At 48.7% G+C, this 20,800-nt stretch overlaps 1 protein-coding gene and 1 pseudogene across 3 annotated transcripts; both read right to left on the bottom strand.

The window, feature by feature from the left end:
• Nucleotides 1-14,046: 14,046 nt before the first annotated feature.
• MYC (MYC proto-oncogene, bHLH transcription factor) lies at nt 14,047-19,294 on the bottom strand. Of its 3 annotated transcripts, none has more exons than XM_032610261.1 (3): nt 18,761-19,294; nt 16,302-17,070; nt 14,047-15,085 (listed from the first exon to the last, which is right to left on the bottom strand). In XM_032610261.1, the coding sequence occupies exons 2-3, from the start codon at nt 17,056-17,058 to the stop codon at nt 14,523-14,525; spliced, it is 1,320 nt and encodes a 439-aa protein (XP_032466152.1). In that variant the 5' UTR covers nt 17,059-17,070; nt 18,761-19,294; the 3' UTR covers nt 14,047-14,522. The 3 variants fall into 3 exon arrangements, with proteins under 3 accessions (XP_032466152.1, XP_032466154.1, XP_032466153.1); XM_032610263.1 differs by having other exon boundaries at nt 16,302-17,067; XM_032610262.1 differs by lacking the exon at nt 18,761-19,294 and adding an exon at nt 17,651-17,716.
• LOC116742248 overlaps nt 18,756-20,800 on the bottom strand; it is a 103,733-nt pseudogene continuing 101,688 nt past the window's right edge.

The raw sequence follows: 20,800 nt of genomic DNA, 5'->3' as shown, positions 1-20,800 counted from the left end.
AGGGATAATAGGGTATCTTCTTCACTAGGGTTGTTCTGACTCTCATGTGAGTTGATCATGTGAAATGCACACAGTGTCTGGAACACAGTAAGCCCAGTATAAGTGTTTGTTAATTTTTTTGTAAGTACAGGGTAAAAATTCTGAATGACTCTGGGAAGCTGGGAAGCCCAGCCTAGGACATCTTCCTAAGAGCCTGGAGAACTAGTTAAGATGTGTATTTCCCAGGCTTCGCCTTAGAGATTCTGACTTAGCAGATTTGGGGCAAGGCCCAGGTGTTAAAGCCCCTCCCCGCTACTACCCTGAGACTAACCCATCAGGGGGCTGCTTTGGGGTTCAGAAGAGGACTCCTCTACGGTGGGGGTAGGGTGGAGAAATGCCTTCCTGGGTGGTATGGTGTCCTGAAGGACAAACTCCCCAGCGAGTTGGGTTCAAGGGGAGGTGTTCGACAGAGGGACCAACAGGTGCAAAGAAACAGGAGTGAACCGGTTTGCTCGTGAAACTGCAAGAAGTTTACCAGGATTGGGGCGCTGGATATGTGAGGCCGTCAGCTGACTCTGATTTGAAGCGTCACTGGCTGGCTGTCCCCAGCACGAAAAGCATGCTGAATCAAGCTCAGTGGAAACCTGCCAACAAGCTTTTCGAAATAGTGAGAAGTTTGCATTTTAGGGCTTAAGTTATGGCACCCAGAAGCCCAAAGCAGCTGCTCTGAGAAAAACTGATTCCAAGAGAACCTTTGATAAAGATCTGCAGCCTGTCACTTTGTCTGCAGGGTTCCCTTTTAATAGCAACTCCGCCCCCAAATGATTTCAGAGGAGAGGGGAAATGGGAAGAGACTGCCTCATTCTTTAAAGAAAGCAACAGATCACACTCAGTGGTCTCATATGTTTTCCGGAAGCTTGGCTGGCAAGCATTGTGAAGGAAGATAATCTCCAACGATTCCTTTCTTAACCCTAGTGTGAGGAAGAGAAAGTGCTGTGGAATCTGATGGATGTAGGTTCAAATTCTGACTCCACCTGGAGCTGGCTGCCTGACCTTGGGCAAACTACACAGTTGCTCAAGACCTCATCTCATCTGCGCGATGAGAATCACATCAAGAATAAATGCCATGCAGGGGTAAGGGATGAAGAGGTACAAACTCTCAAGTATAAAGTCAGCTACAAGGATATATGGTACAGCAAGGGGAATATAGGCAATATTTTATAATTATGAGCGGAGTATAATGTTTAAAAATTGTGAATCACTATATTGTACACCTGGAACTTATATAGTATTATACATCAACTATACTTCAATAAGAAATAAAAAGAAATAAATAAGCTACAAGAATACATTGTAAAACACAGGGAATAGAGCCAATATTTTATAATAACTATAATGGACTCTAACCTTTAAAAATTGTGACTCACTATGTTGTACATCTGAAACATATAATTTTGTACATCAACTATACCTCAATAAAAAAATAATAAAGGAAAAAACCAACGTACAAAAAAACAGAGTGACACGATGGGTGTGATGTGTGCGGCACACTGCTTGACACAGAGTCAAAGTGTCATAAAGTGTCATTAAGTGACAACATGCTAACCATTTTTAATCAGAAAAAAGTGAACTGGTATCCAGAAACTAAAGAAAGAGGAAGACACCGGCAGAGCTTGCCAAGAGGAAATTTTTCACCTGGGGCTTCCGGAGAAAAAAAGTCAGAAGGATGTGTGGCCGAGAGAGGCTATTTGACTAAGGGCCGAGAATTTCGTTGGGCTTTCTGGGGGGCTACAAATGGCCGTGCAGCCCCAGGGCGCAGAGTAAAGAAATGCTTGGGTGAGTGAGGGAGCTCAAAATGCGGAGAACAGAGGCACCGAATGGAGAGGGAGTTCTCATCTCAGGAAAGTGGCACACACACACCTCCCCCTGGGGGTTCAGCCTTTCGTGGCTGGGAGGAGGAAGGATAGAGCAAAGGAGGTGAGGGTGGGTGGGAAGCAGAAAGAGAAAGCCATGCAGAAAAAGGAGGGAAGGGGTCTTGGGAGTGGTTTGCTGGGCAGAGTGTTGGAGTCGAGAGGAAACCGCCTCCACTGAACTGAGTACCTGGTTGCCCTCCCCCAGCCCTGCCCACATCAGTGGGTCCAATCAGGCTCATGGAGGGCCTACTGCGTGCTCCCCAGTTTGGGCACTGAGAGTGGAGTTGATCGGTGCCACAAATCCAGCCCTGGAGGAGCTTACCCACCTGCACTGACTCGTGGGGCTGGATCGTGTCCCCCCCCAGAATTCATATCCACCAGGAATCTCAGAATGTGACCTTGTTTGGTAGTAGCATCTCTGCAGATGTAATTAGTTAACATGAGCTCATACTGGATTAGAGCGGGCCCTCAATCCAATGACTATCCTTATAATAAGAAGAGAGGAGACACGGAGATAGATACAGGGGAGAGGCCACGTGAAGACAGAGGCAGAGACTGGAGCGATGCAGCTACAAGCCAAGGCATGTCAAGGATTGCTGGAATCCACCAGAAGCTAGGAAGAGCCAGAAAGGATTCTCCCCTAGAGCCTTCAGAAGGAGCATGGCCCTGCTGACACCTGTGTGAGTAAATTTCTGTTCACTCAGCCATACAGTTTGGGGTAAGTTGTTACGGCAGCCCCAAGAATCTGATACACCATTGTAGGAGGAAAACAGAACGTTGGCACTCCTCACTTTGCAAGGTACCGTATTAACCAAAACTTGTGCGTATCAGAATCGTCCTCGCTTTGCAGGTTCTGTGGTAACTGAGGTCCAGTTCCAGTTAACATGGAACCGTGTAAAGCAACGACTGTCTATACACAGCACTGCCCCCCAACCTGGGAAAGCACAAATTGCTTATAATCAAGAGAAAATTAATAAAGAGCAGGACAAGGTGAGTTGTAGAAGGATCAACTGTGGTGATTCAGGAAGGCCTTCCTGATATAAGTGAATTTTGAAAGATTAGAAGAACAGGCTCTCAGAAAAGTCATCTAGGGGAATGTTGGGGGCCTCCCTTATTTCTTTCAGGGTTCCAATTCTGACTCTACCACTTACTTGCTGTGAGATCTTCTCTACCTGAAGCTAAGTTTCCTCACCTGTGAAATGGTGATCAGAAATCGGGGTACGCCTGAGGGATACCCAGACCTGATCATTCATGGCAGCCCCTTTCACTCTCAGTGGTACCCTGGTTTGTATTGAAAACCAACCAAACCAAACCAAAAAAAAAAAGGACTTCCTTGGGCCTAGAGATCCAGTGGTTAAGACTCCACACTTCCACTGCAGGGGGCGCAGGTTCAATCCTTGATCCTGGCTGGGGAACTGAGATCCCACATGCCCTGCGGCACGGCCATAAAACAAAACAAAACAAAATAAAATAAAAACCAAACAAAACTTTGGGATTGCTTTTATTTTCTACTTTTCAAATATGAAATAATAATATCATATGCTTTTCAAACAACAACTTCCCTGGAGATTCTGATATTCAGGTTTCCTGACTGAGAACCGCTTGAATGAGGTGTCTTTAGTTCATTCCCAGACAATTTGGCTTAGGGTTTTAGAGCAAAGCTTCTGGAATTGGACCAAACTGGGTTTACCTCTAAGGTCTACCGCTTATTAGCTATGTGACCTTGGCAATTCATTTACCATTCCTCTCCCCAATCTCAGAGGACCAGTTTTTTCCTTAATGCAATGGAGCTAATAACAGTGCATAATTCATAGAATTGTTAAGACGATTAAATGGTATATGTAAAACCCTTAGCATAATACCTGTCACAAAATAATTATTTCTTAAATGGGAGTTAAAAAAAAAAAAAAGAATCGCACTTAAACTGTGCAGAGTTTATTCAGGTTTGCTTGGAGGAAGAAGTCTAGACAGTAAGAGTAAAGATGCTACAGCATCCAGATGGCCTGGTGTCGGCTGTATCTGTGGGCCTGGACCCCAGTAAAAATTATCCTTAATTATAGATAATCAAAGAACAAAATATGCAGCCAAAGAGACAAGACTCAGGAGATGTTAGGCCCCAGGATTTGGTTGTATTTACACTTTGTTATGGCTTTCAGTTCCCTGTCTCACTGCAGTTTTTTTTTTTTTGTTTTTGCTATTGTGGGGAAAACTTGAAGAATGCTTCGTCATACAGAGCTTTTTAGCTGTAAGAAATAGAAACTCCTACTGAGTTATTTAATCCTAAATAGAATTTTCTAGAAGGACGTTGGAGAGTTCCCAGAACTGATGGAGACCTGGGAAGCCAGGGCTGAGACAGGCTTGACACAGGCAATGCCAAATACCTACAGAGCCAGACAACTCAGTCTCCCCGGGGACAGGGAGCGACCAGAAAGAATGTGCTCAAACCTCTCTGTTCTGTTCTTGGTTCACTCAAGACTCAAAGTCCTGGGAGAAAAAAAAAAGTCTGCTTGGTCTCCCCTGGTCACCTCCATGGCTGGAAGAGGTCAGGGCACTCCCTTGGACCTGCCCAGATCACCTACACTGGGTAAGAGGAAATTCCAAAAGTGGACGTGGGTACTTTATCCAAAGAAGAAGGGAGGATGCCTGAAGCCCCAGCACCTCAAGGGCTCCTAAAAGTGGGCCTAGGAAACTCAAGGGTTGCTCTCCCAACCTGCTCCTGGAACTCCGTGTGCTCCGGACACAGCCCTTCCCCTGCCTGCACCTCAATTTTTCCTTTGCAAAAGGAGATGGTCAGCTCGTGTGATACTGGAGCCTTCCCATCCAGAATATTCCCAGCCCCCTGGCAGCTCCCACTGCTCTGACCTCCCATTTCCTTGTGTCTAATCCCCCCACCCCTGAGCTCACAGTCCTGACCTCTTCAGGTCAGAGGCCCATTTCTCAGGAGCCTGTTGCCAGAGAGAAGCCTGCTGGTGAAATCCCCTGGGCCAGCATGGGAAGAATTCCACGATAATTTTTTAATTTTCCTGTGGAAAAGGCAGCAGTCTCCGTGCCTGGGAGGGAGATTTGTGAGGTGAGGGAAATGACAGCTTAGTTTGTTAAAAAGAGAGACAGGGGCCTGCCCGTTTCCTGGAGAAACAGCCCCTGGATGCCTGTCTGGCCTGGGTTAATCTGGTGATGGTTCGGGACCTAAGAGGCAAAGATGTGGTTCCTGTCTGACTCCAGATTCTTCAGCTGTGGTTCTACCCGCCTTGGCTCCCAGCCATCATGGAAGGCTTCTGTAGTGCTTCGTCTGGGACCTTCCAGCATCACACAGGGTACTTTGTCATAAATTCAAAGCAGCCGTCAAAAAGTTTAGACTGGCACAAGCCATCATGGTGCTTGAGGCTTCAGGACTTTCTGAAGGATGGTCGCTGGATGAAGTGGCCGGTAAGGAAGCCAGGCTGAGGAGCAGACCTGGGCTTGAATTCCATCTTCTGCTTCTTCACTGAGGGCCTTCGTGCTATTTTCTTAAATTTTCTTTGCGTCTTTCTTCTAGTCTGTAAAATCGGCTTAATCACAGTCTCCCATTTGTGTGTTTGTTGTGAAGATTCAAGAAGAAGATGCGTGTGAAGTGCTTTCTCAGTACTGGCCCCGTAGAAAACACTTGATAAATGTTAGTGCTGTTATTATCATTTGGATTATTATTTTTATGTCCCAGTTGGAAAGAATGTCATATTTATGATTATCTGGTCTGAGCTTACTGATCCATGTTGCAGACAAAGGTACAGAATACAATGCATTCTGAAAATGGTCATGAGGAAAATACAGTGTCCTGGATCTCAGCATCATGACTTTCAACTGGACCACAACCCAAGGCCACAGGGATGGTGCCACCAAGACCAGAGAGGATCCAGAAAAACATAGTAGGAATGATACAACCTCCCCCATGGCAGAGTCTGTCCTGAGACAACAGTCCCAGTCCCTTCATGGGCCCCTGGGGGACCCGGCTTGGACTCCACCCCTTGAGCACCAACCAGGGATGTTCTTCTCCTTGTGCTGCCTGCTCCTTCCATTCTTGTGTGCTCTGCGTTCCTCTAGGTTCTTCCTCTCTCGGAATATCTGGCTTGACTAACTCATACCCATCTTCTGTATCTTGGCTGAACACCTTCCCTGAACCCCTAGGCTATCAGACACGCCCATGACACTCTGTTCTTCCTCATGCCATTATGTTGGGTTCTTGAATTTATTTAGTTAATTACTTGTGTAAATACTTGTTTAATATCACGATTCTTCACTAGATCGTTGAAACTATTTCTTCCACACTGGTGCCTACGTTGTATGCAGGAGGTCTACAATAAATATTTGTTGACCCGGGCAGTCTGGGCATGGGGATAAGACCTGGTGTGGCCTTGGAACTGAGCCAATTTGGAAGATCCATCCCAGTGGTAAGCTGTCCCTAGTTTAGGAGATTATCCTGGATTCACATAGCCAAGGAAACAAATCCTTTCTCTCAAAAGACCTGAGATCTTGAACCAAGTCAGCCAAAAATGAGTAGAGGGCCCTTGGGAAGATTACAGCTTCTCTAGGGCCTTCTAGAAAGCCAAGGCTAACGTTGTCTCCAGCTCTATGTCATGTGTCCCTCAAGGAGCATGGCAGGAACAAACTCCTTTAAACATCAACCTATTGCCTATTTCTGGCCATGGATCTTAGTACATGAGCTCACTGGCTACATTTATTTTGCAACAGTAATCGAGTACCTTCTATATGCCCAGTCAGTGCTTAGCACTGGGGATACGGAGACACGTCAGCAAGCAGCTCCAATTCCAACAGGGAAGCAAGAGGAGGACCTGGGCCATTCCAGTGGAGTTTTTAGATGGGAAACAGCAGCAAGTTGAGAAACCTGGTGACATGGAATCAGGTGACCTAGGGCTGAATCGCTGCTCTGACACTGCCTTGCTATACGACCTTGAGAAAGTTACCTGATGACTCTGAATCTCAGGACCCTAAAGTGTACGATATGGAAGCAAGTGTTTTCATCTCATGGGGATGTTGTGAGATAAAATAAAACAGGCAAATAACCTGCTGAATGATCGTCTAGTGCTTAACTCTTACTAGCTACTATGAACAAAAGTGTAGGAAAGGGGTTCCCTTTCCTCCGGTTAGAGGGGGCTTCCCTGAAGAGGTGACATTCAAAATGAGACATGGAATGTGTGTGATGAACACTATTCAGGTCGAGGAACTGAGATCCAGAGGAGGGAATGTGCCTGGCATTTGAGAAAAAATGCAAATTGCCTCAATAAAATTGTAAGGAGCGATAGAGCAGCAGGCGGGACGGGTAAGCTAGAGCAGGTCATGAAGAGGTACAAAGACACTTGTGCTTTATAGTCAGAGTAAGGAGAGCTCCTAAATTCTTGTATGTCAGGGAGGGATCTCATCAAAGACCACTCCTGTTGCCTTGAGGAGACCAGGTTAGGGGCAGTGAGAAGCTATTGTGGAGACTTAGGCACAAGGTGGTGGGGAGCCGACAGTGGGGGCAATCAGCAAGGAGACATGGGGACAGAGCTGAGAGGAAGTTAGGAGGTAGGATCTAAAGGACTTGCTGATGTGTTAGAAATGGAGGAGGAGAGAGGGAGAAGAGGAAGAGGAAATTCTCATTTACGGAACCAGTGCTGGACCCTTTCTCATGTACAACCTCATTTAATTCTCTCAACAGCCCTGGCAGAGAGGTATGATTCCCATATACCCCCAGCCTCCCCTTTATTTCCTCTTCTCCCTGCAAATTGGGAAAGTCAGGCTCAGAGCAGCAAAGTCCTTTGCTCTGGGTCACACAGCCAGCAGGTGGCACAGCCAGACTGAAACTTAAGGTGTCTTCAGCGGTGACCATTAGCTCCCAAATTTATTTCTTCATCCCCCTCACTTGTGGAACTTTAAAAAAAATACGGATCCTAGACCCACCCTTCTGGACCTTCTGGTTTAGGAGCTCCGAGGTGGATCTTTTGTAAAAAGATCCTCAGGTGATTTTGAGAATTCGTCAGGCTTTTAAAACTTCTGTCCTCTTCCATGCACTCCCGTTACCCAGTGAGTCAGTCTAGGGAACAGCCGTTCTTTTTGTGCACAAACCTTTGCATTTCAGGAATTGTCTTTCCCCTGCTGGATGGGGCTCTCAATCACACGTGCGGCCCCAACTCCACCAAAGGAGGAGGGCTGGGAACCAAGCTGATCAGCCAGCCTCAGGGTGGACGTGTGACACCAGGGGACAGATCAGAATCCTTCCTGAGGCTTTTCCTTGAGGGGGGAAAGAGGGACCCGCTTTCTCTGAGGAGCCTGTGTTAGCCTAAAGAGTCATCTTTGCCCCAGGTGGGGAGATCCTGACTGAGATAAAGATATGGAAAGAATCCTGAAGCCACTGTTTGTTTGAGCCCCTAGATCCAATCACCCTTGGGCTTTTTCAGTTACATAAACTAATTACATACCTTTTGTCCCCCAACCCCACCGAATTTCTGTTGCTTGCAACCTATAGATCCTGACTGAGACTCAGAGACACTTTTGCTGAGCCTTCTGCCATCTGGAATGATTAGGTAGACATCGCAGAGGGGAATAGATTAGGCATGAGCTGAGCACAGAGCGCTGGATTGAACAGGGCAAAAAGGACGGACAACTTCAGGATGTAGGAACTTAAAGTATACGGCAAATACGCACATTCACTTGTTGATACACTCATTCATTCATTCAGCACAATCGTATATGCTCGATACTAGGCCTGTCCTATGGTGTACAGTGATGGAGAAAGTCATAGTATGTATCCTCAAGGAGTTTAGAGTCTAGCAAGAGAGAGAGAATTAAACAGGTTATTTCTATACAGATGAACATGTCCTGAAGTAGAGCAAGAGCACAGGACTCTGGGAGCCTAGAGGAAGAGACTTGGCCTTGACTTTGACTTTGCGACTGGGAAGAGTCACTCTCTGTAGGAGTGGCCATGTTCAAGAAGGCATCCCCCTCTCACCGAGTCCACTTATATTCCCCTTTAGAGTTCCAGGCAACATGCTTGGCACCAGGCAGAGATAGAAGCTGTCCTTGAGATACTTACATTTAGCTCCATCATTCCTTTTCTCCTGTATCTTCACTTCTCCCCCTCTCAACTTCATCCCATCAGGCTACAAACTAATGATCTCTTTATCTTCAATAAGATAAAATCGAGATCCCATCAAGCAAATCCAACCAAATACGAATCCTTGTCTTCATTTGATAAATCCATCTCTTTCCTTATCTTGAGAGCTAGCTTCTTGAAAAGGTTGTTGAGAATCTGTTTCTACTTTGCCTCCTACTCATTTTCAATGCCCACAACACCATGCAAAAGGCCCTTCATTCAGCCATTCACCAAGACATTGTTGAGTCGCTGTTCAATGCCAGGCATTTATGTTGGCACTGAGTGAAGATTCACTGGTGAACAAGACTGATGTGATTCCATTCCTCAAGGCAAGACAAACGATTTCTGTAAAGAGTGGGGAGTGTTTGGGTAGTCAGTTGTGGTCTCCTAGGGAACCTTGTCTAGTGGTCAGAGAATACTAGGAGGTGAGCCATGAAGGATGAATAAGAGCATGCCAGGCTTGTGGGCGTTGTGTTGGTGGATGGGTGGATGGTGGGTCAACAGTGTTTTGAGCAGAGGAGACAAACCATCTGATTGGGAAACCAGAGAGGTGGGATCTTTGAGTCAGTGGAAGCCAGTGTGTGGAAGACTTGGAGGTGTAGGACAGCTTTGGACATCATCTGGTGGGTAGCAGGAACCCTCTGAAGGGATTTAAGCAAGGGAGGGGCATAGTCACATTTGTGATTTAGAGAGATCTTGGGGGTGGCAATGATGGAGAAGCCGGTGAGTGGTTCTCAACTTTTTCAAGCCCTAGAGCAGCTTGTTAAAACACAGTGTCCTGGGGCCCATCTAATGAGATTTTAATTCAGGGGACAATGTGTTTGCATTTGCAACAAATTCACAGGTCACGTAGGTGTTGATGGTCCAGGAATCACACTTTGGAAACTCCTGGAGAAGGTATTACAGGAGGGCATGGTGCTGGGAGAATGGTTAGGCAGATGTTTCAAGTGATGGATTGCATGGAAGGAAAGAAGGAGAGGAAGGATCTTGGGTGGATGGGCTGCTGTCCACTGGGGAGGAGGTGTGGTCAAGAAGATGCTTCCATATTGCCAAGTCCAGTGGACCATGCTCTGACATCCTGCTGCCCCTCTTGCTGCCTCTGATACTTTTGATAGAAGAGCTTCTTCCTAGAGTTGCCTCCCTCCTAAAAAAAGAAAAAAACAGTGTCTTCTCCTTTGTTCCTCTTTCAGCATTTCCTGAGTTCTTTCCTTGATTTCATTCTCCCTGGGTGGTGGGGGGTGGTCTTCAGCAGCTCCCAGAGCTTTAACCCCTTCCTCCTACATAGTACACTCAAAAAGTGTTTGTAAAATAACTTAGAGTCTAATTACCTTCATTTCCTTTGTTCTCCAGTAATCCACAGGTGACTCAGGGCTAGGACCTTATCTATCTCATTTATCTTAGCATCTCTTCACACCCCCAGCACACTGTGGGCACACAGTAGGTGCTCAATAAATATTTATGAATGAACGAGTAATTCCTGCTCTCACCATTTTGCCCACTCTGTGAATGCAGGCAAATTACTTAATCTCTCAGAATTTTCAATCCCCTTATATGTAAATTGAGGATTAGGAATTGAATTTACCATCTAAGAGTTGCTTTGGGGATGAAATTAGATGCCTGTAAAGTATTTAGCACCTAGTAAAGATTGACTACTATTGTTGTTTGGTTTTTATGGTTGACGCTTGTGTGACTTTGGGAGAACTATTGAACTTGTCTAAACTTCATCAGTGCCGTCACATTCAGAAATTGTTCTCCCGCTGGGCTGCTGGGAGAGTCCAGTGAGAAGGAGGGTCTGGCAGGTAGGAGGTGTATAAACAAGGTTAATTCTCTCTCCCTGAGCTCTCCCATTCCCTGCCCCTAGAGACCCCTGACTGCACTGGCCTCTTTTATCCCTAGATGGGCTGATGGGGTGACAGGGGAAGAAAGTATTGGGGACTGTGGCTGAGCTGCTCCTAGGCATTGTGTAAAAACAAAGCACATTCCTTTTAACCTCAGAAGATCTATAACCCGTTAACACTTCCTCTCAACTGTGTCTTCCTAAAGAGTTTAGTGTAGACTAATATTGAAAGAAATAAAATTTAAAACAAAATGAGAAATCAACTCGGAGTCATTGTAAATCACCGCAAAGTGAACATTCTTGGGTGTTTCCTCTACATTTGGAATTAGTCTCTAGAGTGATAAAAATAAAAACAAAAATAAACAAATGGAATTAGTCTAGATTCTCCACCAAAGGATCTAGACTAGAGAAAGGTTATTGCTACAGCTTTCGTGGTGGGTAGTAGAGTCTTTTTAGTCTTTTTTTTTTTTTAAACAGGTCCCTGTTCTTATTCTATTGGCTTGTGTCTACACTCCTTCTCCTTTGAAATAGGTGTGTAATGGTCTATAACCTTAAAAGAGGAAACTTGTAAAGATCCTAGTGCATTTATAGATAGTGTCAGGGGACACCCTTCAGCCTCTTTTAACCTAAGGGTATGCATTGCGGGGAAGAAATGTTTCAGAGGCCCTTAGCGTGTATACTAACAAATTCTCATCGGCTATTACAATCAAGCCGTAGAAAACCCCCTAACACAATTATTTTGTCATCTTTACCAAGCTTTGTCTTAAGACCAGCAGAGAACTCTACTTACACATCCTAGCTGTGAGTAACCTACTTATGAAGCTGGGGTTGTGAGAACTTTGTGCATTTAAAAATTTGATTGATTGTTTTTATAATGTGGATCTCCTTTGTTGCTTCCAAATGGCATCATAAAGTAACACTTCCTTCCTCTTTATACATTCCATCCCTAAACAAAACCACTCCAGGAATCCCCTGGGGAAGGCATTAATTCCTGGACAGTCTCCTGGGTAAAACGCATAGTTAATATTAACTTATTCCTTCTTGTATATTCCTGACCAAATCTTAAGCTCCGCCCCTCCATCTCCAATTCTTGATCATTGTTATCTACAAAATAGATTACACAATGGCATAAACCCTGGGGACTCTCTGGATTGGCTATGAGGGCCAATTTGTGTTGAGGTCAAGGTCAGCCTGATTTTCTGGAAAGAAGTTGGCATCTATTCTGTTTTCAGAACATTCCCTGGTTTCCTAAAGCTAAAAGAGGGCCTGATAGGTAGTTGGCGTGGTTCCCTTTCATCTCCACAGCCAAGCTCTGCATCCCGAAAGTTGTTTCCTGATAATTTGGAACGGGGAGTTGTTTTCCTAATGAGGAACACTCTCTCCTATTCCTCAGGCTTGCCCGGACTGCGTGATTCAAACTAACACCTTCCCTGTTCCCAGGTGAGTCACTCCAGGGCTGTACTCCAGCCACAAAGCGGCAGAGTGAATCGTTTAAGATGGCCCCCACTTCTGTAACACTTTGAGCTACTCAACTTCTGTGGATTGTATCCCCCTTTGAATTTAGGGTGTAGGGTGTGACAGCTTGAAGCTATTAGGGTAGGATTTAGGATCCAGAATAAAGGATCAAGAAAAAGACATTAAGGGCTTGAATAAATTATTCTAGGGGTCAAAGCCAAAGACAGAAATTATTTATTGATTTATGGGTCATGGTGGATTTAAATCTCCAAGTGAGTACAGGGATCTCAAGATCTACTCCAACGCTGAGACAATGAGATAATTAGAACAGCGATAGTAACTTCCATTTGCCTATGTAGTCAGTGTTCTAGTTTCTGGTTTGGACCGTGGGGTTTTCAAAGGCTTAAGATTAATAATAACAACATTCAAAAATGCCTCTTCATGTTCTAGTGATGAGCATGTCATGCATGTCCCCGTGTGAAAGAGGTTGGAAGAAGGGGAGTCTGTTGTTTCCAAAATAATGACTCACATGACAAAGAGTAACCATGTTTTATTTTACGATCTGAACAGTAGCATTTCCGTATTGGCCACTTCCCAGGAGCAACCGGTGAATCTCATTTAACAAATGGCTAAGGTAGGAGTGGATGAGCCGTGGGTTTCTCATTGTGAAAGGAATAATTAAGCAATGGACAACAAAATAAAAACAAAAACAAAACAAAACGAAAAAAGAGGAACCGAGTCCCAGCAGCCCTAAATGCTGAAACTTAAGTCACGTATTCCACTTGATGGGTGACTCCTGTCCTCGTGACTGGCCAGTTTATTGCTACTGGCTTGTCTGAGAGGTGGTCTAGCACAGGTTAAGCCTGGGTTGGAATCCTTGCTCTACCCTTCATTATCGGTGGACCTTGGGCACATGGATGAGCCTTGCTGTGCATCAGTTTCCCTATTATGGAGAAATCAACAGTACCTCCTTCATATGGTTGCTGGGGAGTTAGCATAAGGAAAATGCATAGAAAAATGCCTGGCACTTAAATAGTTACCCCTTGGATCGGTCCATCAGGCCCCAAACCAAAAGCATTCTTGTACTGCAGACACAGGATGAGCTAAAGCATGATAGCCAAGTGATAAGTGTTTTTCAACAAACATGGGACCTGGATTCAGCCTTTTAACTGTGTGGCTGAGGAGAAGTTATATAACCACTCTGAGCTTCTATATTCCCTTGTTTGTAAAATAGGGTTAATAACTTGCCTCCCAGAGCACCTGGTAGGAGCAGGCAAGCAGAAAAGTTGGTCCCTGCTCTTCCCCCATCAACTGTTTCAATGGGCAGGACCCCTGGACTGCAATGGAGCTGGGGAATGGCATGGAAACTCCAGTTTTTCCTTCATGTTCCTCCCAAACCCCAGTCCTCACCCCCCTTTGTGTTCTTAACTGTTATCTTTAACCCTTTTGCCTACCTCTAACCCTCTCACCAGCTTACTGCCCTTTCATTCTTTGAAGTATCAACTCTAGCCCTTATCACAAATCTCCAGGAAGCATCTTATAACCCTGAGAATTTAAAGACCTTAAGGCCCCAGACCCATTAGAACAAAGGAAAGCCCTCACCCTTTCTTAAATAACTTCTTTTCCCACCTTCTAAAGCTCACTCCCTTAAGGGCCAAATTCTGTTAATTTGTAATTGATGAAAAGAGAATGAGGAAAAAAAAAAAAAAAAAGAAAAGAAACAAAACACTCACAACTTAAGATCTGGCTCAATTATATATTTGCCAGGCATTTTATTTTTTTCTAAAAACAATAGAAAAAAATCAACTTTAAAAAGGAAAATGTACTTAAATAAAAAAATTATGGTATAACTGCTATAAAGGTTTTATTAAAGTTATTTACATTTAATGGCTATATTTACAAAGGAAAATTGGATAAAGTTCAGGATTTCGTAAAAACAATTCTTAAATACAAATCTGTTAAAGGAAAAAAAAAAAGATGGTAAGCATAAAAAAAGTTCTTTTATGCCCAAAGTCCCATTTGAGGCAGTTTATATTATGGCTAAACCTTTCAGTCTTAAGATCCAGCCAAGGTTGTGAGGTTGATCATGCATATGCAAAAAGTTCATACGTAGGGAGTTCTGTCAGAAGGAATCTTTTTCCACACTTTCCCTTAGTAACAAATGAGAATTTCATGAGGGATTCATTCCAGTTCCTCCCTCCAATAGGTCAATTTATGCGCAAGAGTTCCGTAGCTGTTCAAGTTTGAGTTTCAACTGTTCTCGCCTCTTCCGCAACTCGTCTTTTTCTGAAATGAGCTTTTGCTCCTCTGCTTGGACGGACAGGATGTATGTTGTGGCTTTTTTAAGGATAACTACCTTGGGGGCCTTTTCATTGTTTTCTAACTCCGGGATCTGGTCACGAAGGGCAAAAAAGCTGCGTTTCAGCTCGTTTCTCCTCTGGCGTTCCAAGACGTTGTGTGTCCGCCTCTTGTCATTCTCCTCGGTGTCCGAAGACCTGGGGCTGGCGCATTTGCGATTGTTGCTGATCTGTTTCAGGACCCTGCCACTGTCCAACTTAGCCCTCTTGGCGGCGGGACAGTCCTTCCTAGTGGAGGGGGGCGCTGCATAATTGTGCTGATGGGTGGACACGTGGCATCTCTTAAGGACCAACGGGCTGTGAGGAGGTTTGCTGTGGCCTCCGGCAGAGGGTGACCCCGATTCTGACCTTTTGGCAGGGGGCTGCCTCTTTTCCACAGAAACAACATCAATTTCTTCCTCATCCTCTTGTTCTTCCTCTGTAAGAAAAGAAAAAGCAATCGCCCAGTTAGCCACGGTTTCCTTAAAGCAATCAATGACCAGATTAAATCAATACCGTGCACAAATACAAGGCATAATTAGGTAAGAAAGGACCCGGAGGACTTCCCTGGCAGTCCAGGGGTTGAGACGCCATGCTTCCAATGCAGGGGGTGCAGGTTCCATCCCTGGTTTGGGAACTGAGATTCACACACTGTGTGGCACGGCCAGGAAAAAAAAAAAAAAAGGACCCTGGCACAAAGTTATCCCCAGAGAACAAGCCAATCGTCTCTGCTCTTCATCTCATGAAGAGACAGTCTCAGGGAGGAAAATGACAGCTGGGTTTATGGCACAGACAAGAAAATTACAATTTACCAGGATACAACATTGATGCAAATTCTTACCTAAGACTTAATGAGGTGCTGGACACACCCAAACAAAGCACATTCCCAAGCACCTCCTCTTTGCAAGGGACTGTACCAAGAACCCTTCAGGTGTTGCAAATGATAGCTGCAAATCTTTGGCATGACTTTAGCAATCCCTATTTTACTGGAAGTGGAAAAAAAAAAAAAAAGCCTTGCAGCTTTGCCAAAAGTCCTAGGGGGTGGGGGATGGAAAAAAGGAGTACAGTTTTGGAAAGGACTTGCTTTTAAGGGTTCAAAAGAGGCCGAAAAGATCCCAACTCCTCAGTCCATACATTTTTAAGGCACTTTCACTGGCTTATAGCACTCAGGTGGGTGGCTGCCCAGTTTCTGTCCACTGCCCCTCTTCATTTTTGTTGATCTGTAGTCCATTAAAGTCCAACAGCTTCTCAGAAGTTAAGGGAGGTAATTCATTCACTCTCGAAGAGATCAATCCTCTCTTAACCTCATCGCGATCCCCCCACCCCCCAGGGCAATTAAAATGCTTAAGAGGGGTAAGAGGGAGCGGATAGAGTTGCTAGATAAGCTAGAAGATTTAAAAACCCAAATGAAATTCCTAAGGGGAGGGAGGGAAAAGGAGGGGGCTGGCCACTAGGGCGATCTTAGGGGAAGGGATGGGAGGCACACTAAAGCCCAGTGTTCCAGGGATGATGAGCTCCCAGACCCTTCCAGGCCTGCCATTTCTTTTCCAAATATAAGAAAAGAGAAAAAGCAGGGTTAACTGAAGTGGTCGCCAGTGAGAATAGGAAAGACAGCCAGCCACCCCCTCTGACGGGCCTGGAGGGTCCCAGCTTACCAGAGTCGCTGCTGGTGGTGGGTGGTGTCTCCTCGTGGAGCGCCAGGGGCTCGGGACTGGCCCGCGGGGAGGACGCGGCGGAGGAGAGCAGAGAGTCCGAGGACGGCGAGAAGGCGGCGGAGTCGGGGGAGGCGCAGGGCTTGGGCGAGCTGCTGTCGTTGAGCGGGTAGGGGAAGACCACCGAGGGGTCGATGCACTCGGAGGCGGCGGCGCTCAGGTCCTGCAGGTACAAGCTGGAGGTGGAGCAGCCGCTGTGCCCGCGGGCGGGGCTCGGGCTGCCGCTGTCTTTGCGCGCAGCCTGGTAAGAGGCCAGCTTCTCCGAGACGAGCTTGGCGGCGGCCGAGAAGCCGCTCCACATACAGTCCTGGATGATGATGTTTTTGATGAAGGTCTCGTCGTCGGGGTCGCAGATGAAGCTCTGGTTCACCATGTCTCCTCCCAGCAGCTCGGTCACCATCTCCAGCTGGTCCGCCGAGGAGAAGCTGCCGCCGCCGCCGTCGTCGTCTCCCCTGGGGGAGAAGGACGCGACCGTGACGTACGAGGGCGAGCAGAGCCCGGAGCGGCGGCTCGGGGACAGGGGCGGGGTGGGCAGCAGCTCGAATTTCTTCCAGATATCCTCGCTGGGCGCAGGCGGCTGCAGCTCGCTCTGCTGCTGCTGCTGGTAGAAGTTCTCCTCCTCGTCGCAGTAGAAATAAGGCTGCACCGAGTCGTAGTCGAGGTCATAGTTCCTGTTGGCGAAGCTGACGTTGAGGGGCATCGCGGCAGCCTGCTGGAGGGGGCACACAAAGGCGAGGGCAAGTCTTCAGTTAAGGGGGTCTTGGTTGGTGCCGAAATCCCGCGCAGCGCGCCGCGCGCGCCACAATCCAGAACCACTCCCCTTCCAGCGCTGTTCCCAAATGGGGCCGGCGGCGGGGGGGGGAGCAAAACAAAAAGGCACCCTTTTACCCCCTCTGGGTGACCCTCTACTATCTCAGACACACACTTGGCGAAGCAGCTCCGTAGCGCCCGCGCAGCTTCCGTCCCCCGGGAGCCCGGAGCGCCAAGTCCGGGAGTCGGCCCGGCGACCGCCGAGCAATCGAAATCGGCTTTGGCCTCCTTAACAGGCCGGGGGAGGCGGCACGGGGTCGGGAGGGGGGGGGATACGATCCGCCAAACGCCGAGGCGCAAAGTTTTGCGCCACCTGAAGGAGGCTGCGAGAGGCACCGCGGCGGGAGCGGCTGCGCGCGGCCCCCTCCCGCGCCGGGGCCCCTCGCGCCGCGCCCGTTCCCACTCGCGCCCTTGCCGCGCTCCTTCCCCCGCCGGCGCCACCGCCCCTCCCAGCCTCCCTTCTCCGCCTCCTGCATCCCTACCCCCAGCGCGCCCCCCTTCCTTCCTCTGCCGGCTTTTCTTCTTTTCCCTCGCGGGCTGGAGTGGCAAGCTCAGCTTCGAGCCTTAACCGCCCCCCCCCGCCCCGCCCCGCCAATACATAAAAGGGGAGTGTTAAATAATAACAGGGACACCTCCCTTCAACACCCAATACGGCGCCGCAACTGCGCCAGAGACCCTGCTACGATTCCGCGCCCGGAGCCAGGCGTCTTCCCCTCACCCGCCGAGGGTAGCAGCTGTTCTGGAAAAGCCCCGAGCCCCGCTCCTTGCCGTCCTCCTCATCTCCGGGGCGCAGGGACACCCGCGCGGGGACACCAGAGGCGGCCTGGGAGCCAAGGCTGGGTGCAGAGATTTGTCCTCGTTTCCCCCCGAGTCAGTAATTCCAGGAGAATCGGACACATCTTTGCCCCAGTCTCCTTCACCCTCCTCCTCGCGCCTCGCCAACACCAAATCCTAACCTCTCTGTAGACCAAGATCTTTAATTTTATTATCCTTTTTAAAAGCCAAATGCCAACTTCTAAAAGGAGCCGGGGGCGAATTGGAAACGCCGCGGGGATCGGCGGGCGGGACAAGCCGCAGTGTGTCTGTCTCCGGCTGTCAGAAATGCGGTAAGCCGAAATTTAAATGCCCTTTCCGAGACGGGGAAAAGTCAGAGGCTGCGGAGCTCTCTCGCTCACACACGGCAATATGTAATTCTTACTCCAAGGTGCTCAGGATGTAAAGGGTTTTCTGCCACCGAGAAGCATACCCTTCTCTTCTCCTCCCAAAAGGCCAAAAGCAATTAATGCAATGAAGGAAGAATGTCCAACCGGCCGGGGTCAGCGTCCATCTACATAAGCAAAAACCTCTCAAGGCTACTTTCAAAAACGTACCCCGTTTTCCCTCTGCCTTCCCCGCTCCCATCTTGACAAGTCACTGTACCCCGACCCAGTTCTGGTTCGTCTTCACTCCACCCCGACCAACCACAACTACTCTGAGAAAAGTGTCAATAGCGCTGGAATGGGCGAAAAGACACCGATCCGGGCATTCGACTCATCGCGGCATTACTGCGGTAGCAAAAATAAATTAAAAGGCCAATAGGTCCGGGTGCTCACCGGGTTTTCCACTCTCCGAAGGAAATCCAGCGTCCAAAAAGCGACGAGGAGCGCCTTTCAGAGGCGCGGGTCGTGGGCAGCGGCGGGGAAAAGTGACTCCCCCAATAGGCAGAAGAGCCTCTCCGTGTCCGGAGAGTCGCGTTGTCGCTCGGGTGTTGTAAGTTCCAGCGGGCAGTGGGCAAAGTTTCGCGGATGCGGCGCGGGTGGCGGGCCGCTGGCAGGGGTCGGCGGGAAGGGTGGGGTGGGGGCGGCCGGGCCCGAGGCGCAGAAGCCCCCCTTTCACTCCGGATCTCCCTTCCCCGGGCGCCCGGAGCGCGACTCCGCTCGCTCGGCTGCCTCTGCTCTTCCACCCTCAAGGGCCCGCCCGCTCGCTCCCTCTGCCTCTCGCTGGAATTACTACAGCGAGTCAGATAAAGCCCAGAAAACCGGCTTTTATACTGCTAAGGCACGGCCCCTCCCCTCTGTTCTCTTTTTCCCGCCAAGCCTCTGAATAGCCCTGCCCTTCCAGAGGCAGTTGGGGAGCCAGGCGGCGGCCGGGGCGCGGCGGCAGCAGGGGTAGCCGCGAGATGCACAGCCCGGGGGTCCTTGGCCGCGCAGACCCTCGCCTATAAAAGGCCGGTGGGCGGGGATTCACAGGAGAGGATCTTTTTTCTTTCTCCGCCGCCCTCAGCTTTGGGAACCCGGGAGGGGCGCTGGTGGGGAGGGAGGGCCGGAGGGGAGGAGACTCAGCCCTTTGAGCCTGGCACTCCAGTGCGCCGAGCTCTCGGATGTAAACACAGTTAACAGCGCCGCGTGAATTAACTGCGCGCGCCTACCATTTTCTTTTGCTCCCGCTCAAACCTTCCCTCTTTCTCAGCTGCTGGCTCCTCTGGGGCAGCGCTCTGTTTGGCAAACAGCATACTTGTCCTCTGTGCTTCAATCATCGCGGGCAGAACAGCTGAACTATTTGCGCTGAGCATACACCGTGTACCCACGGCCACGCCACGCACGTCCCGGGCGGACGGGCGCCTCCCTAAGGCCGGGGAAAGGGTAGCATTTGGAAAATAAGTCCTACGAGGAGAGGAGGAAGGAAGGGGGCATTGACTGGCGCGCGCTCCGAGTGTGTGGGGCATTGAATATCGATGGGGATAAACGATCAGAGGTATAGGGAGGAAGATGGTGCCTGGAATTATTAAAATAATTCAGCAACGCACTGCCACGTATACTTGGAGGACGCGTTATGAATAAACACCCACTGTATTTGTTGGGGGGTGTTATGCATTCTGTGTGTGTGCAGATATCTCAGCTGGGTACCTTCCACCCAGAATGAATACCCCAAATCGCTGCCAAAGCCGCAGACGACCCCCCATCCCCAACCCCGGCCCCGCCCGCGCAGACCTACATGGATCTCCGCGTGAGCCCGCTTTCCCGCCCCCCACCCCAGTACGCGCTAATCCCTGAGATCCTTCTGTGGGTTCCGGAGCTGGAGTAAGGCAGGAGCGCGCCTGCGGATGCGCGCCGCGGGGGCCCCTCCCCCGCCCGCTCTCGGCCGGTCTGCACCCTCAGCCGCCCCTCCCCGCGCCTCTCACCCTGAGTTCCCAATTCCGCAGCCGGGTTTCAGAAAAGAGACGAATCCTCTTTGCGCCCCGTGGTGTCGGTTTGCACCACTCTGGGGCTCCCAGGTTTGGGGGAAATCAAAGGCGCTAGACGGAAGGATACTGACTGGGGAGGGGGTGGGCGCGAGCCGTGGGACCAGACTCCCCAGAAGAGGGAAGGAGGCGAGCTGGCGGATCCACCGTGGGGAGTCAGCAGAGTCCCTGGTGAAGAAAACCGTTAACTCTTTCCTCCTCGGACAAATCGAACGTTGACTTCCTTTCTGGGTCTGCTTTCCGCTTTATTATGGGACAAAAAACCAAAACAAACCCCAACATCGATTCTGATCTAAGGAGAGGGGCCAAGTATTACTTCCGTGTCTTTTTTTCTGGAGGGTGGGGTGTCTTGCGCCAATTAAAAAAGCCAATTAAAAATTGGCCGAATTTCAGGCATTGATTTCCTAGTTCA

The sequence above is a fragment of the Phocoena sinus genome, chromosome 17, assembly GCF_008692025.1.
Source record: "Phocoena sinus isolate mPhoSin1 chromosome 17, mPhoSin1.pri, whole genome shotgun sequence".
NCBI lineage: Eukaryota > Metazoa > Chordata > Mammalia > Artiodactyla > Phocoenidae > Phocoena > Phocoena sinus.
Note: the sequence above shows the minus strand (reverse complement) of the source record. Positions and strands in the feature narration are given on the sequence as shown.